The sequence below is a fragment of the Oreochromis aureus genome, unplaced genomic scaffold (assembly GCF_013358895.1).
Source record: "Oreochromis aureus strain Israel breed Guangdong unplaced genomic scaffold, ZZ_aureus HiC_scaffold_85, whole genome shotgun sequence".
Lineage (NCBI taxonomy): Eukaryota > Metazoa > Chordata > Actinopteri > Cichliformes > Cichlidae > Oreochromis > Oreochromis aureus.
Window position 1 is genome coordinate 15,526 of NW_024108983.1, and position 17,586 is coordinate 33,111.

The 17,586-nt window shown below is 39.1% G+C and overlaps 1 protein-coding gene across 1 annotated transcript; it reads left to right on the plus strand.

The window, feature by feature from the left end:
- The first annotated feature begins 873 nt into the window (after positions 1–873).
- Positions 874–16,567, plus strand: LOC116321484 (epithelial-stromal interaction protein 1-like). Its single transcript, XM_031741345.2, has 10 exons — positions 874–1,192; positions 3,505–3,563; positions 3,649–3,732; positions 3,827–3,900; positions 4,146–4,229; positions 5,611–5,684; positions 8,152–8,230; positions 12,153–12,223; positions 12,630–12,787; positions 15,215–16,567. Exons 1-10 carry the CDS (start codon positions 1,029–1,031, stop codon positions 15,358–15,360), a joined length of 993 nt encoding a protein of 330 aa, XP_031597205.2. The 5' UTR covers positions 874–1,028; the 3' UTR covers positions 15,361–16,567.
- Positions 16,568–17,586: the final 1,019 nt, after the last annotated feature.

The following is a 17,586-nucleotide window of genomic DNA, read 5'->3' on the forward strand; positions in this document are numbered from 1 at the left end:
ATTTTTTCCAAGAGCACCTGGCTGCAGCCACTGGGAGCGCCATATTGCGACCGCCACACTAACCGGAAACACGTGACCTCAACACTAACCGGAAACACGTGACTTTGACAGCGAAAACTAAATTGTATTTTGTTACTATTGATGCTGATGAAATAAACATGGTTCTAAGTGTTCTTTAACACTCTGGGTTTGTTAAAAAAAATCACCATCCCTTCAGCTTGTTTGTGGCCAAAAGTGTCCATGTGTTATGTTTTTTTGTTTTTGTTTTTTTGCTACTTTTTCACATAAAGTTTTTTCATAAATATAAAATAGTCATTACTTTTTACATTTTTAATCCTTCAAACACCTTTTTCTAGTACAATGCACTTGTTTGAAGACAACTTCAAAACTCACCATTTCATATATCAGCAGTGCTACTGGAAATTATTGTACAGTGGTCCCTCGCTATAATGCGGTTCACCTATGGCGGACTCGCTGTTTCGCTGATTTATTTTTTTTTTTAACAGCACATTGTGTTCTGCGTTCTGATTGCTTTAGACCAGGGGTCTCAAACTCGCGGCCCGCGGGCCATTTACGGCCCACGTCTCCTCTACTTGCGGCCCGCATATTGATGTGAAGAAATATTTTTTTTAAATTATTATACGAAAAATGATTTAATACGACGGCAGTGTTACAGGCATGGCCCTTTAAGACTCTGAATGAATAACAAAAAAATTGTAGTTATTCTCAAGTATGTTTTTTAGGTAGTGGAGATAATTTGTAACATATTTAGAGTAACTTGTCATAATAGTCGGGGTTCCTTTTAAGAGGTCTTGAGAGGTCTTTTAAAATTCTCCTCTGCCATTTGTCCTCAGCAGATGGCGCTGTTGGTTAAAAAAAATCCTCCCACTTCGCTGTTCCCTCACGTCGCCTGACTACACTTGGAAAAGAAAACTGAGCTTAGAATAGAAACATATTAACAGGTGCCCGCAGACTACCTAGCTTCAGGCAGACATCTTCTCCGAGGCTGTCGGTTTACAGGTTACACGATGGATTACGACCAAAGATACAAAAGGAACCAGGTAAACCCCGAGGGAAACCAAAACACCAGACACCCGAGACAGAGCGCATCAGATGTGTGTGGACAGGATCAAACACTTCCAAATCCAAATGTTCACGGAAATCCACAAGTAGCAACTGGACAGCCACGGTAGTAAGTACAAAGTTTGTGTTGCTAAAACAAAGAACTGAAAACTGAAAAACAAAGCAAAACACACACACAGAGCTCCTGTTGTCATTTATAGAGCCACAGAGGAGGCTGAATAAACCAACCTCTTATGTGCAAATTTCTTCATTGCCTGACATTTATTCTATTTGTGTTACATTTTATTTACTGGAGTAGATTTCTGTTTTCCTACAGAGCTGACTTTCACTTTCGTTTCACGGAATCGGAGAGTGAAACGTTGCCTTCAATGTTCGTGGTAAAGCACAGCTTCTATGTACGAAGAAAGTATGTTTTATAAGCAGTGACTATGTTGAGCAAAGTAAACAGGCGTTTTAACAAAGTGCAGTCTGTAAAGATGTCTTGATTTTACTCAAGCAAACAGAAATCACATGAACACGGTTTGTGATTTTGCTATGGGATTAGAAAGGAAACATGATTTTAAAACCATAGCAGTGCAATTTACCTTGTTCCTTCAAAGCAGCATCATATTAGTTTCATTACCTGTTGGATATTCTTAAACTGCTGGTGGTTTTGCTTTTGAGTAGCTTCTTGACCATACATAACATTTATCCTTTATAATTTTTTTTAATTTAATGTTTTTAAGACTTCAATGCAAAATCTCCTCAAATACAGAAATACAAACAAAACAAGGAAAAGAATGATGGAATGCAAAATGATATCTCTTACATAACTACTGGAAATTTTCACTTGAATCGTTTTCAGCTAAATATATGGAGTAAGTTTTTAGCTAATGCTGTGTAACCTAGCCTAACCAAACCTCAGACATGAATGAGAGACATAGAAATGAAGCCATGACAGCTCAGATGTTGCCCGGATTAACAAGGTGTTGAGGAACCAGGACACACTGATGAGAAGTGGGCTACTGGAACAAGAAGCCACAGCTGGGCAAGAGATGAAAATAGGGCGCTGTTGGAATGCTACTATGTAAATTAATCCCAGCAGAAGAGGTTACATGAATAGAATGAGGGACCTATGGAATCCTCATTACCCAGCATCCAGATTGACGGCAAAACAACTAGTAGCTCAATGTTACAACATTGGGAAGAAGGAACTGCTCTCACGGCTAGAAATTGACGAGGTACACCACAGAAATAGAAGGCAGGAGAATAAACCAGCTGTTCTCCGCAGAACCATCCAAGGTGTACTCTCTTGTACAAGATCAAAAGGACCCTAAGAGCCTTCATCAGGAACTCTAGTGTTGTTCGCCACATCCCCATTAAGGCCAACTTCAAGCCCATAGCACAAGTCACCGTCAAGTCGTGGGATCTAAAAAGTAGATGCGCTGTCCCCACTGCTGTTCTGCATAGGCCTGAATCCCCTCAGTGAGATCATTGACAAGACTGGCTACAGATACTGTCAGCCACCTCCTCTACATGGATGACATCAAGCTGTATGCCAAGAGTGAACGAGATATCGATTCACTGATCCAAACCACCAGGACGACATCGGAATGTCAGATTTGAGAAGTGTGGTCAGATAGTAACATAGAGCGGGAAGGTAGTCTGACTGGAGGTGATCGAACTACCAGAAGGCAACATTGCAGACAGCTAGAAATACCTGGGAATCCCACAGGCAAATGGGAACCACGAAGAGCGGCTAGGAAGCTTCAACCACCAAGTACCTGCAGAGGGTCAGGCAAGTCCTGAAGGAGTCAGCTGAATGGTAAAAACAAGATCCGGGCTATCAACACCTACATTCTGCCTGTGATCAGGTACCCTGCTGGGATAATAAGGCTGGCCAAAGGAGCCACTGACATTAAGACCAGAAAGGTCCTGACCTTGCATGGAGAGTTTCACCCCAAGACCAGCACCCCGAGGCTGTATGTTAAACGGAAGGAAGGAGGCCAGACTATATAAAGAAATAAATTCTATCACTGTGTTCTGCATAGTGCTCATTACACTGCAGTGTACATTATTAGTAGTATTAATAATAAAAATTTCTAGACCAGTGTAGCATTGCAAATTGTACCACACTGATGAGAAAAAGATACTCAAACTGTGCTTGGAAATACCTTATTGACAATATTTTACCTATACTATTTTTTAAAATTTACATTATTTTAATAAAGCTTAAATGAAGTGTATGAATAAACTTAAACTACTGACCAAGTTAAATGAATTTCTTAGTGGAGGTGAAACTGCAATGTTTTCTAAATACTTTTAAAATACCTCATTGTAAGTGAACAAAGGAAATATTCTACACCAGAAGCACTCAGTTTTGCATTGTTCTTCTCCTGCCTTAATACCAACAGTCATACTGTGTCTCTGTCCTTGTTTCAGCTCAGATGGATACACCATTGTCCCACCAAATGAATCTAAGCGAAACAAGATGAAAACAAGTAACTATGACACCAATTTGATCTTCATTTATTTGACATTTCTCTCCAAATGAATGAAATGAGAGGTCTGTTGTTGTTGCTGCAGTTGCTCAAAAAGAAGAAGAGGCTCTTAACAGATGGAAAGAAACACAGAGAGTCCCCTCTGTACGTGTGAATCCAGAGAGGCTTGGTAATCTGTCCTTACCCTCTACTACCTTCACCACTTCTATATTTTTCTTCACATCCTCACTTACTGACATTTGGCATTTTGATCTTTTATCCAGGTGGTGATGTCACACTGGTTGAAGTCAGGCAAAAACAGCAAATAAATCATCAATCCATGAAACTGCAGAAGAAAGTACATGTCAAGTTATTCACTCTGGAAACCATCCATTTATTTTCTGTGGAGCTTTACATATATCTAAATATTACAGCAAATTATTTGCACATATCATTTTTGTCTGCTGCCATAAATAAAAAAAAGAAAATAAGCAGGCAGTGCATGAAAACATGTCATGTTTGAGATGCAGTAATGCATTTCTACTTTAGCTCGCATCCTTTCCTGTTCATCCAAAAATAAAATATTTCAAATGCTCTTTCTAGATAAAAAAGGCTGAGGATGACAAGAGGAGGAAACAGGAAGAGGAGGAGAAGTGGCAGAAGATGAAAGCAATACAGAGGGAGAAGGTAAGCATAAGATCAAAACATCAAGCAGATTATTATCAGATTATTGTTGTAGTCTTTAGTTTACCATGTAAAGGTAACTGTTGCTGAATAATTGAATTAAATCAAGGGTATGTACTAAGGTCTTGTAGCAGACCATTTGTAATGCTTTAATGCTAAAAACAGAAGATCTGATGGATTTGATTAGAGTGAATACAAGGCTGAGGCCATTGTCTACAGTGGCACTGTATTTTGAGGTTAGCCTAAAACAACAGGTGCAAACAGGTAAAACACAACACAGCACATTGTAAACTAGAGCAGACAGAGACTTGTGTTCTTCTACCAAGGCTAATTCCATCCACATGTAAAACTGAGTTCCTGGATCCAATAGTATCACCACCATAGAGTTAATCATTCTAAGTAAGGCCAAACCCCATTTTTGGTGAAATTCCCATGCAAATCCTACTTGCAGACATATAGCTAAATCAATCACATTTCCTCACCAGTGAGCATGACAAGTTACTTTTTTATTACTGTTATGTTAGTGCTCAGAAGCTTATAAATCCACCCCATGGAACTCATTTTTCTTCCCTCAGTGAGGAGTAATATCATGCTTACCCTGCAGATGTCAGTAGAGACAAGCATCAACATGAGCTGTAGCGAGAGTTTCTCCCTCACACACTTGGCACTAAAGCTATGAGAACTAACAGATTAATGGACTTTGGGGTTTTCAGCCCCAAAGAAAAGCTCCTCACTCTGTTCTCAGACGTGTTCTACTCAATGTTTGGCCCTGCTGTCTTTCTAATAATGGTGATAGAGTAATGTGGCTGATTAATGGCAAAGACCAAGCCGGTATTCCACAAATCTTTGTCTGTTGTGCTATGACCTCTGTGACACCACAGGACAGAGAATCTGTAATCCAGCAAATAAATACATACATATGAAACAACATGCTGGGTCACACTACATTTCACCCTGTCTCTGGACTCTCATCACCACCCTCTTTATCTTAAACAGCACACCATGTCCTATTTTACAATAAGACCATGGTACGAGAAAATAAAATCTGTGATGCCAGAAAAAGATAATTAAAATAGACAGTACTAGGAGGGATTTTCACCTCTTCGGAGTAAAATAAGCTTCCAGTTCTTCAACTTATACCTCTAACATTGTAAAATGAATCATCTTCACAAGATGGTACAGTGGATTTTACTGTTAAAATATCATAAACTTGTGTCATGTTGTTCGTGCCCAACAAGCATGACTAGCATGTGTATGCATGAATGTTGCAGTCCATATAGCATGCTCTAATGTAATGGCTCCGTTAGTCACTTTGGTTAATGTCACTTGCACATTTGGAGGAAAGCAGGTTTGTAGCATGACAATTGACTGTGATGTATTGCAGGCTGAGCGTCTACTGGAGAAGGAGCGGCAGGAGGATCAGAGGAGGAGGGAGGAGTTTGAGCAGGACCGCCTCAGGTTAGCCCTGGATCGGGGTCGCTTGGGTTTCATTGCTGTTGCCTTCTGGTATTGTGTGGTTTTGTGTGCAGTGTTGTGTTCTGTCATGCTCTAACATGGATCTCTGTTAGTTATATTCAGCATCAGATGTCACAAGAGCAGGCGGAGTGCTGATATGTGTCTAATTTCCTATATGTGTCCCAGTAAAATATAACTTGACATTGAACATTCACCAAGGCAGCAGCTGATCTCAGTGGAATGAGCTGGTAGTTGCATAGATCCTATACAGAAGCCATACACAGAATCTAATTTTAGTGAGGTGAAACTAAGTCTATGCTTTCGTTCATCTTATAATTAGTAGTAGTATTATTGTTATTATTATGATTATTTATTTGATTTGATTTTAAAAGCAATTTTTTGGTTATAAGTTGAATTCTTAAATCCTTCTTCACATTAAAGTGCAGGACCATAACTAAATCATCATTAATGCGGCTGTGGTCTTCCTTCAAATTATGTCAGCATGCTGTCAATTCAATAATAAAAGTACAACTACAGTACAGTACAGCCCACCAGGTGGCCCCAGCCCACATTTTGGGAATCACTGCTCTAACCCATTCACTATTAGGTTATATCAGTCAATGGTATTCTGCACTCTCAATGGTAGCAACTAAAATCACTTTGTCTGGAAGTTGACCCAAAGGTTTATCTTGGGTCCCACCCACTTCCTGCTGCCATTGGTTATTTATTTAAGCCCAAAGTTGCTTGAAGTTGCTGAATGTCATTCCCTTTCTATAGTCTCTGGTTGCCACAGCACTGGAAAACATTTGCAGTGTTGATGCAACTTAAGCATTGAGCTGGAGAAAAACAACAGCCCTGTCAAATTCCACAAATTATAGTAGTACTTGTGGAGGGTATAATAGAGAGAGTGAAGAAAGTGTCAAAATCTTTTTCAGTGTCTCCCAGCACACAAGCACAGACAGAGCATGCTTCTCATAACTACTAAATAAATATAAGCCAGTGGAAACCTTTGGCTTCATACAGGATTTAAACCCTAAAATTGCAGGTGAAAGTTCTGTGTCACCATAGTTTTAATGTAGTGTGATTTTTCTTTTTCTAAAGGACTTTTCCTCTCAGACATCTTGAATTACAACATGCTGTAAGGTTTGCTCCACATGCTTCCTAGCCTGACTTTAATATATATTTCCCTTTCAAAATATGTCTTACAAATTAAAGCCGAGAAAAAACAGAAACATTTTTCTATACTCTCTGTGATGGACCGAGTTGAAAAAAACAGGAGGAGTCCCAGGAATTATTAGAAAAATATGGTTTTCATTTATTTAACCCCCAAAAATTATATTTACAAAAGTAATAAATGTTGAGCTCATAAAAGAGGTCAAAGAAACAAAACTGAACTCAGGCAAGGACTGCAAACTTAACAAACCAAATGACTGCCCAAACAAACATAATTGACCTAAACATGAAATGACACACAGGGGTATATATAATGGCTGATCAGACCATTGTGACACATGAGGGGTAACAAACAAACACAATTATAAATCACAACACAATGCAGTACAATCTAAACCCTAAACTCAAATATTTAATTAAATAGAAATACTTTGTTTTTAAATTAAAGAAAACACACATTCTCCCCTTCAGTAGGAAGTGGTGGTGTGGTCCAATTATCCCTCTTTGCATTTAATGGTTTCAAACCCTGGCTACCATCTTTTGTCCAGCAACTCCCAGGGATGATGGCAGGTAAGAAATAAAAAGACAAAGGTTAGTCAAAAATCAAAGTAATGAAGTAGTATGAATACATAAGTAAACTAAATGTGCGCGCTTACAAATAGAACAAATGTATCCAAACCAATCAATAAAGTTATTGGGAACTAAAGTGTGTTACTACATTCAAATGAAGAAATGAAAATACAAGAGTTACTGACTTTAGAGTGTGGCCACGGGTTTGGCCATCACACTCTCCAAAAAAAGTCATGAGATTTTATTGAATATAGACAGACTTATGATTCAGAGCGTCTACTGTAACTACAGACCCTTCATTCCTTTTTGTCTGACCACTTTAAATCCATTACCCCAACAGCCACGATGTTACTGGAATATGATCCCTGGATGACTCCCAAGGTAATTGCTTGTCAAGTGGCATCCCTGGTTTCCTTACAAGGTAAACAAAAACAGGAGACAGCAGACCAGTGTACAGAACTGAAGAAACAATGATGATATTTAGAAATGGGGCTAATGGAGACAGAGTAGCAGAGCAGATGCTCTGTGCACAGTCAGGACAGTGTCACACGGGGACAAACAAACGTGGTCAGCCTTTGTCAGACTGTCAGCTTTCCAGGTCTGTGGAGTGTCTGCTGATTAAAATAATACTTAAGGCCTTATTATTTCTCTATGTGTGTGTGTGTGTTTGTGTGTGTGTGTGAGACCATGTACACGACAGAGGAAATAAAGTGTTTATCTATTGCAGAACACAGGAGAGGTTTCTTCAGAATTTCGAGAGGAAAGCTTCATCAGCGTCCACCACTGCTATATGCACGTCATCCAGGGTAAAATGGTGTCCAAATCATATATGTTTTGCTAACTCTGTGCAGCAGTGGGTCTATGCATGCATGTGCTCTATGCATCCTAGGAGTCAGTGCTAACTCTCATATGTGTGGCGTCAGAGAATCTGTGTGGTATTTCACACAAGTAGATCTGCATTTGTAGACTGTTTTCTGAGTAAATACCCTTATGTGCAGAGTTTTCATCGTCTGAGGCCACACGGATATTAAACTGTATCCCATGTAGGTCGGGAGTTATTTATCTGCTGGTCATACATGGAGCACACACCAGTACAGTAAGATCACAGATGAGTAAAAGGAACAAAAATACACCGATAAATATGCCAGTGTTTTTGGGGGAGTTTCCTATTATTTTTTTGTTTTGTTTGGGTTTTTTTTTATTCTTGTTACTTGTCAGTATTGTCTTTCTACCTCTTTCAGCCTCTGTTGTTTTTTAATGTCTGCTTCCTTTTGTCTTTTCTCAGCCTCTCTTCCTCTCTGAATGTTGGTTTTCTTGGAAGGGAAGCGGTGGAAGGCTAGGAAAGTTCAAGGGACTTCCCAGAGTTCACACTGAGCAGAGACAGAGACACAACATGACATGACTGCAAGGTTTTCTGCAGAAGACAGAACAGGGTTGTATAACGTGTGCTGGAAGAAGTATGTAGAGGGAAAAACAAAAAACCTGTTCCTCCCTAACGGATCACTTGTCTTGTCAGTCTAATAATGTGAATGGAAAACAATTTCCTTCCTTTCCAGATTACCAACAAGAAATGCTCAGAGACCGCAAACCTCTGCCAAGGCAGCTAGACATGAATAACTAGTTAGCTAGTCATTACCTTCTTGGTGGAAGTAATGACCGCCAGTAGAAAGGAAAAAAAGAGATAAATAAGTCAAAATGTTGACTTGAGATTCTGACAAAAAGTCCGACTTGAGACATAAATCATTAGATAATCACTTAAATGGGGGTGTATAAAAATGGCAGATTAAAAAGACATATTTATTTGAAACATTGACTCCCCAAGTTGGTATTAGAAGATACAAAATTCAAAACTGAGGTTTAAAAAAAGCTCAATTCTGAAATAAAAGTAAATAAATGGTATAAAAAGTAGTACATTTTCACTTATGTGTAAATTCTGAGTCACTAAGAGAGAATAATTATACCAAAAATACAAGTGTCCAAAAATTTATAAAAATACTAAGACTGATGTAGTAGCTAAAAAAATTACACAATAATAATGTCAGGTCAGACACTCTGAGCAGGTCACATGTGTGCCGCAGGGCTACTTAATTCAATACAAGATAGAAAAATAAAATTACCTTTCGACCACATAATTCTGAATGGTAATTATAAAATTATCCCATAATTATTCTACTTTGAAAATGTCCTCTTTTTTTTGCGATTCCCTCTGGCGATCATTTACTCTGGCTATAAATAACTCTAAATACCATTTCTCTTAATCATTGCGGGGGCAATGGCTTAATGTCTTACAACAAATAGATGCTGTAAGCCTCTGAAAATTCAAGGCTATTTTTAGCTCAGAAAACCTGCTTTTATTGCAGAGTGTTGAAAGCTTCTGTCAGAAAGTAAAACATAGTGCTAATAACATGCGTGCTCTCCACCCAGCCTATCAGTGACGTTACACAGGAGAAGAAGTGTCGAAGGCGGTGATTGACAAGCACCGTTAAAACTGCACACGCAGATCTCTCAATGAACAGAGGAAATGTTTTCGTTGTGGGCTTCTCTCACTGTTTTACTTTCTCTCTGGCTCTTTTGAATCGTGTAGAGCTGATGCAAATCTTTCACCAGGAAAATTAGTGGTGAGAGATTGGGAAAAGGAGACTGCAGGTCAGACTTTGGTGCAGAAAGACACAGAAAGCAGTTCTAGTGATAAAGGAGTCTCTATTTTAGGGTGGGATACACACACAGAAACAAACAGACAGGATACATAGATGATAAATAGATGATTTGGTGCTGTCTGTGACAGTAGGGTCACAGACAGTACCAAAGCGTCACCTCATCCTGGTGTTCTACTTTCTCATCTCACATAACCTTCTCCCATCATATCATGTCATCACCTCTTGTCTTCCCTGCTTTCTCCAATTTTTTCATCATGTCTCTTACATTTCTCTTCTTTAGTTGTCTGTTTTACCACTAGTTTCTTTCCTTTCCCTGTCTCATGTCTCATTCCACATCCTTTCTCATCTTCTCTGCTCCTGTGCTCTTGCTATGCTTTTTTTCCCTCTCTTTTCTATTCTTTTCTTTTCCCTGCCTTTCCTCTCCTCTCCTTCTGCTGATACTCCCAGGCTTCAGCTCTTTCAGATCGACGTCACAGATAAAGAGATGAAAGCTTCCAGCCGCAGAGCAGCAAAAGGCAAACTTCTTCATGTGGTTCTGACCAAGACCCTGGGAACTGTTGTTCTTTCAGCACTGGCTCCATAAGACAGATTGACCTCCCTTCATATCCTCTATTTGTAGGCGGGTGCTTGTGTGTTTGAGTGGGAGATTTGATACTAAGCTTTGATGCAGCAGAGGGCTGACACAGGTGGGCTGTGCTCCCTCTTCCCCTCATTGACCCATTAACTCTCCTGGGAAGAAAAACAGAGTGAAAACGAGTGAGATGAGTGTGTTGAATTAATTTTATGTCAGTAATTAAGCAAACTCCAGTGTAAACTCCTCCAGTGGTATAGTGGCTGATGTATTTGCTTGGCAAGAAAAGGGTGCTGCTTTGATTCTAGCCAAAGACACAAATCCTTCTTTCAGGAAGGGCATCTGGTGTAAAACTCAATCTAAATCAAACTTACAACACCTTGATTCCTTTTTAGCCATTCTGTTGTAGATTTGCTGCTGTGCTGTGGGCTCATTGTCCTCTTGCATAACCCAATTTAAATTGTCCTCACATTTGAGTCTAAAATACTTGGGTATTCAGAGGAGTTCATGGTTGACCTGCTGCCCAGGTCCCGCGGCTACAAAATAAATAATGCTCAAATCATCACCCTCCACCACTGTGCTGGACAGTTTTTATCAGGTGTGTGTGCTGATATGCTATGCTTAGTTTTCTCACAACATGGTGCTGTGCATTATGGACAAACTCTCCACTTTTGTTTTGTCTGTCTTAAACACATTGTTCTGCAAATCTTGTGGGCTTTTTTTTTTTTTCAAAAGCAGCATTGCGAACCTAAGTATAGCAGTAGCAATTCCTTTTAAAGAAGGAATTGTTGTAGAATTGTCACTGACATTTTTCCTAATTGGCATTGTGTTAACACACAGTTGCTTGAGTGTAATTATTAAACAGAAAGCACTTAGATGTAGAAGAAAAGTCTGTATGTGAATAGGGGAATGAGATATGTTGTATAAACAACATGTCTCATATAAGAGCCAGTTATTTACTTCGGCTAACTATGATCAAATGCACCTAGCTGCGACTTACCCTCCTAATGCCTGCGGTAGCAGTAAGTGTGGACTTTCTCACACAATGCTTCTGCATTTTGGCTTAGTTATGACAATCTAAGGTTGTATTTACCTAATCTTAAAATCTGCTAATGGCCATACTAGCTTTATGATAATCTGTTACATTAACCATTAGGATTTAAACAGAGTGCAGGTTTTTTTTGTTTGTTTTTTTACCACGACTTCTAGAGAAGGTCTTCCTTATTTCAGCAAGATAACAACAAACCACATTTTGTATGTATTCCAACTGCACAGATCCATTTAAAATGATTTATTACAGCAGAACAACATAGTGGGAGTTGAGAAATTATCCTCACCTCAAAGAGGCACCATGAGGACAGCAGGAGGTGATGTCAGTGGGAGAGAGGAATGTATTTTTTCCAACTGTCAGACCTGTGACCTTTACAATAATACAGATTCTTCAGTCTTAGAGGGAGGGAATATGACATTTCCTTTTTTTCCCTTCTTTTTTCTTGTCAGAGCACAGATGTGGAGAGTAAACAAACAAAGGAATCAAAAAATCTGAGAGAAGTGCAGCTGGAACACAAGAGGTATGAAGACCCTTTATATCTTATATCTTATGTAAAGTTAACATAAAAGCACGCAATTTGGAAGAAACAGCGCTGAGCCACTTGATGAAAGACTCACTCAATATTAAAAAATGTTAGAACTAAATACAAACTACCCATGCAAGAATGATCTCAGTAAGATTAATAGTGTGTTTTGTTCATTCCTTTTGGAACAAAACCAGTGTAGACTGGCTGGGTTGATGGATGTTAAGTGGCTGCGACTTCCACTATATTTTAGTGGGTACAGAAGTTTAAAAAGCTGTCAAACACTTCCCGCTCACTGACATTTGGAGCCTGCAGGCATGTGAAGTTGTAAAATAGAACATTTGCAAAGCAAATGTGAAGCATTTATGTGAAGCATTTTGTTAAGTTCACTATGCTTTGACAGGGTGAACGCAGCCTTTTTGGACAAGCTTGAAGGTCAAGCCAGAGGGAGCGAGAGAGAGCCAAAATTCGAAAGTACTCAGGAGGCAGAAAGTCAAGCCTCGTTGTCACACCTGAAACCAGATCCAGAACAGAGCTGCTCCGGCTGGACAGAAGAAGCTGGTGAGTTGAGACTGGACGTGTGAATAACGCTTAGTGTCCTGTTTCTCACGCCTTTTTTTTTTTTTTAAAGTTTGGCTCAGCACTGGTTAACCAAACTTAAATCAGACATTTGAGAAGACTTGCCCACCTCATCCTTTTTCAGTGGACTCTGACTGCCTGTTTAGTCTGTGTTAGGTGTAGGTGCTTTACATGCTTCAAAAATGTAGGTAGGAAACTATGTGTGGTACGTAGTGATACTGTAGCTCCAGGCATTCAAAACCTGCTGAAACTTGTGCTTCCAGTAAGGGGGAGCCGTAAATGCCTGTGCGTCTCTATACTGTAAGTGTGAGTAACAAAGTATTTTTCACTTCTGCCCGGCAGTTAGCACGGATGATGCCAAATATCAAACACATTTAAATGTGTGACTTAGCAGACAGGGCACTGAGAGGATCAAAGCTTGACATACGTAAACTTCTACTGTTTGTTATTACGATTCTGGCAGTCTTCGAGGTAAATTCTCTACGGGTGCTGAAGCAAGGCTAGACTGACAGCCTCTAGGCCTGGAGCCGGATAGATGTGCCAAGGGGCAATGCCGCCCTTATATAATTGCTCTGGATTGACACCTGACAGGATACAATGCAGATATGAATAACTGCTGTTCACAGCAAACAAAAGAAAACAGACTACCTATTGCACTTGAACATGTTCACCAAATGTGCTTTCTTTTTCAAATTATTGTGGTTAAAAAACATTTATTTTGTTATATTCCTAATATTTTTAACTATAATATATATAGAGAAATATATAATATTTTTAACGCATTTATTCGTATTTATTAATAAATAATACTCTCTGCAAATAGAAAGTGTACATATAATCATTTAAGAGAGAGTTACAACAGTGGGTGTCTGCAGCCCACTGTGAAACACGGTCGAGGCTCTGTCATTGTTTGGGACTGCTTTTCAGCCAGTGGAGTTATGAACACAGAAAATCTCGTCAGATGGTCACACCCTAACTTTCTTTATTATTTGTTAAAGAATGTTATCCCATACAGAGTAACTATGTGAGATCACAATTTACAAAAATTAACATAGTGCTGTAAATAAATGAAATAATTAAATGAGACATGGAGCTTTGAAACCATAAAGACATCAAGAAAATGTTTATTGACATAATAACTCAGGCAACACGGCAGTTTTTCTCAGATTTCTGTACAATCCAACTTCGTAGGGTTTCAGATCAGGAGACTATGTCCATGTTTTAGATAAAGTCTATGGACAACACTGAGCACACGTCCATTTTAATAGTGTCATCTTTATTCAAACCTTCTGTGCCACTTTTCACTCCCTTGAAAGTAGTTTGCCTAGCGGTCCACTGGAGGGCACTCCCGAAACTCTCAGATTGACCTAATGCATGCCCTGTTGACCTCATATTCTGTTTTAAGTTAGACCACAGTGCAACGATGACAAAACTTGAACAAAGGACAAATAAGCTAAGATCTCTAGCTTAGGAAGAGCTGAAGATGTATTGGAATCTGGTATTCGTAGTAAACAGTGTTTTCTCCTACCACTCAGTTGCTTTTCATTCTTCGCTAATTGCTGTCTGAACCCTATCTGCCAACCCTAGCCCGATGATCATGTCTTTCCACTTTGTCGGAACCTGTTGGGGTGAAGGCCTCTTCTGTCTGTCCCTCACTATTTGCCAGCCCCACTCATCAAAGACCATCAACTGAAAAAAAAACCACCGCCTTTTTCTCGACTTCGCCAATGAATGGTTTGGCGAAAGTGTGCCTCTTCTTCACTCTTGTTTTTATTACCCAGTCCAATAATTTGTGGTGCAGACTGTGTTTTTACATGCAAATGATTAATTTAGGGAATGTCTGCAACCATTCATTGCTATGGGAATGGAAACCAGCCTCGTGTAAGCTCTTACAATGTCACCATCAATGAGCTTTATTAAAGAGAAGATCATTATATAAATTTTTAGTCATGAATCTGCTAGGTTTAACAATGATAATGCCCTATTATTACTGTGATAATGGGTGTCATCATACCCCAGCAGCATGATAATGAACGATGGGGACTCGAGAGGAATAGTTGCTAAAGTGATCAGACAGGAGAGTCTCTATGCTGCCTGAAAGAAATGACTGTAAACATTAGAATCCCCTTTCCTTTGTTTGACTATATTATTAACAAAATATCTAAGTAAATCAACATTTTGGGATTGGCTCTAGAGCTTTTGGTAACCAATCATGTGTACAAATGTTCTGCAAAACAGATTGTGCTAGCTGAAAAGAAAATATTAAAACATGGTACGATAAGGCCTCCAGCTGTACATGAGAAGGAGAGAAAGTATATTTCAGGACAATCAAAGAGCCCTGTTTCCACAGGGGTCTCAAGAGAACAACAAATTATACTTTATGTGTATTCTTTCCTGTGTGTTTTCCAGACCCACGGGCTGCGTATGACCAGGCCCTGATGAAGCTCATCAAGAGCTTTCCAAACTGTGACAGAGACTTCCTAGAGGACATCCTTACCCAGTGTAACAGGGATTACGAGGAGGCGTCCACACTACTTATCAGCACACTGAGTTGAACTTCATGTATTATAAATTCTTTCCCCCATAAACACAACAATTTACAACAGTTCCTACAGGCATCTAGAGGGGAAAGAGTTAATGAAGGAGCTGTTTGTCCTTAATTTTCTGTTTGAAACTTTAGGCCATGGGCCAAATAAGCATATTTACTCAGGGTGAAGATGGTAGAGAATTGGCAAAGACAAAGTTTATCTACTTTGATGGTGGATCAGTATACAAAGCAGTAGGGACTACAATGCATTAGACTCCTCTGAAAACATACCTACATAATATGTGCTCTATTTGATCTGTTTTTGATTATGCTATTAATCACTGAGTGTTTGGTGTTGTGTATCTGTCTGCATTCAGTAGTGAGTCATGTTGTGGTTTTGTCTTGACATCGAGTAGAATTGATGCTCGTTTTTACCAGTTTGGTTAAAGGTCTTCTCAATGACTCAAAATCTTCAGCTCATATTTGGAGCTCTTGATTAAATCAGTGTGTGCAAATGGAAGAAAGCACTAGCAACATGCATGATGCTTTTTGTTCTGTTTTATAATCAAAGTTGTGTGCGATGTATCTATAGCAGGAAAATAATATCTAAGTATGTCATTTTTGACTTTAGAAAATTGTTCTACCACATTGTGCCAATCGGGACAGAAACCTACAAAAATGACATTTTTCCAAAGAAGTCCAGTTATCCTTTTTTGAAGCCGAGGTGTTTTTGTAGAAAGCCTTTTTGTTATTAGTTTCAGTTCAAAGTCAAAGTTGTTTTAAGGGGGCTGCAGGGAAACACTGTTTGGTTGAATGTTCATCAATGTTTACATTCATGTGTTGTAGCCATTTCATCCCTTTGGTTCTCATCAGTGTGTTACACAGTGGGCAGTGAGCTGCTGCTGGGGCAGTAAAATTTAACCTCATAACATCAATGAACTGAACAGCACAGGTGGTTATAACCTGATGGCGGCAACAAAAGAACAAAGGGCATTGCTCTCAACACGAGGGGCTGAAAATCCCCTTTTACTAAAGCATGAAGTCATGAAGAGTGCTACAGTGTTGATGTCATCAGGAAATGTCTTCCCTTTGGAGAACACCAAGAAATCACATATTACTGCAGCAGTTTTACACTTAGTCATAAAGGTAGAAAGATGTTTAAATTTAATTTCATTTAAATTTCAGTGAAAAATATTTACTGTTTGGTATACCCCTAAATAAACTCATCTATTTAAATCAAAGTCAGTAACTTTTCATATCACAGATATCACAGTTTTGTATTGTGCATTTCAGTAGTATATCAAAAAAGATCACAGAGACATAGAGCGTAAAGCTGCTCATATTCTAGTTTATTTACTGCTAGCAAGTGAGCTAGCAGTCACACATTCCTTTGCTGGTACAATTGTCATAGTAAGAATATCCAATCATCACAAGGCTCATTGGCTAATGACTTGTTACTGACTTGTTACTGACAAGTCATTAGCCAATGAGCAAGTGTAATATGCCATTGATAATTCTCCTTTTTGAAACATGATATGACCAAGATTTACAAAATAATTTATTTTATTCAATATGATTCAAAATAAGTGGCCAAGATATAAACTTAGCACCAAAGTGTTTACAGAGGTAAGGAAAGAAGACGATTTTTGCAACCATAGCTATCGCCCTGTGGATTTCAGGAAGTTTCAGGCTCTTCTGCCCTGGCGTAATTTTTTTCAACCAGGTAGCTATGTCCATTTTTTTCACTGTCCATGCAAGCAGCTCAAGCAGATCCCCAGATCAGTTCAACAACAGGTGAGTTCAGATCACCCCATTCAAAGTGAATACGAATTGAGAGTGTTGAAGCCTGAAATGCATCCATGTAAATCCTGCCTAAGCATCATTATATTTGCTGCATTCTCTCCAGGCAGCTCCAGCATTTAAACCACACAGGGTATTTCCAGTTGTGTGAATGCCTCTGAAGTGGACCATTTCCTGACTTACCAAGACCTCTCCTTCATCAAAGACCTTTAAAAAACTCTAATTAAATGGATACCATTGTTGAATCCATATGTTGGGCATGGATCTACGCTAGAACGTGATTAGCCTAATTTAAAACCTGAGAAAGGAAGAAAACTCCACAACTTGTCATGTTAATTAGTGAGCCAGCCAGGCTAGCTCTTTTCCCGAGTTTACGGTCCTTGTGCTATACAATCAATCAATCACTCAAACCTTTATTTGTTACATGCAAAGTTTACACCTGCAGTGAAATTAG

Coding starts and splice junctions, on each gene's coding strand:
- LOC116321484 (XM_031741345.2), top strand. CDS start 1,029: ATGGATTACGACCAAAGATACAAAAGGAACCAGGTAAACCCCGAGGGA. Junction 4,230..5,610: donor AAGCAATACAGAGGGAGAAG/GTAAGCATAAGA, acceptor GATGTATTGCAG/GCTGAGCGTCTACTGGAGAA. Junction 8,231..12,152: donor CTATATGCACGTCATCCAGG/GTAAAATGGTGT, acceptor TTTTCTTGTCAG/AGCACAGATGTGGAGAGTAA.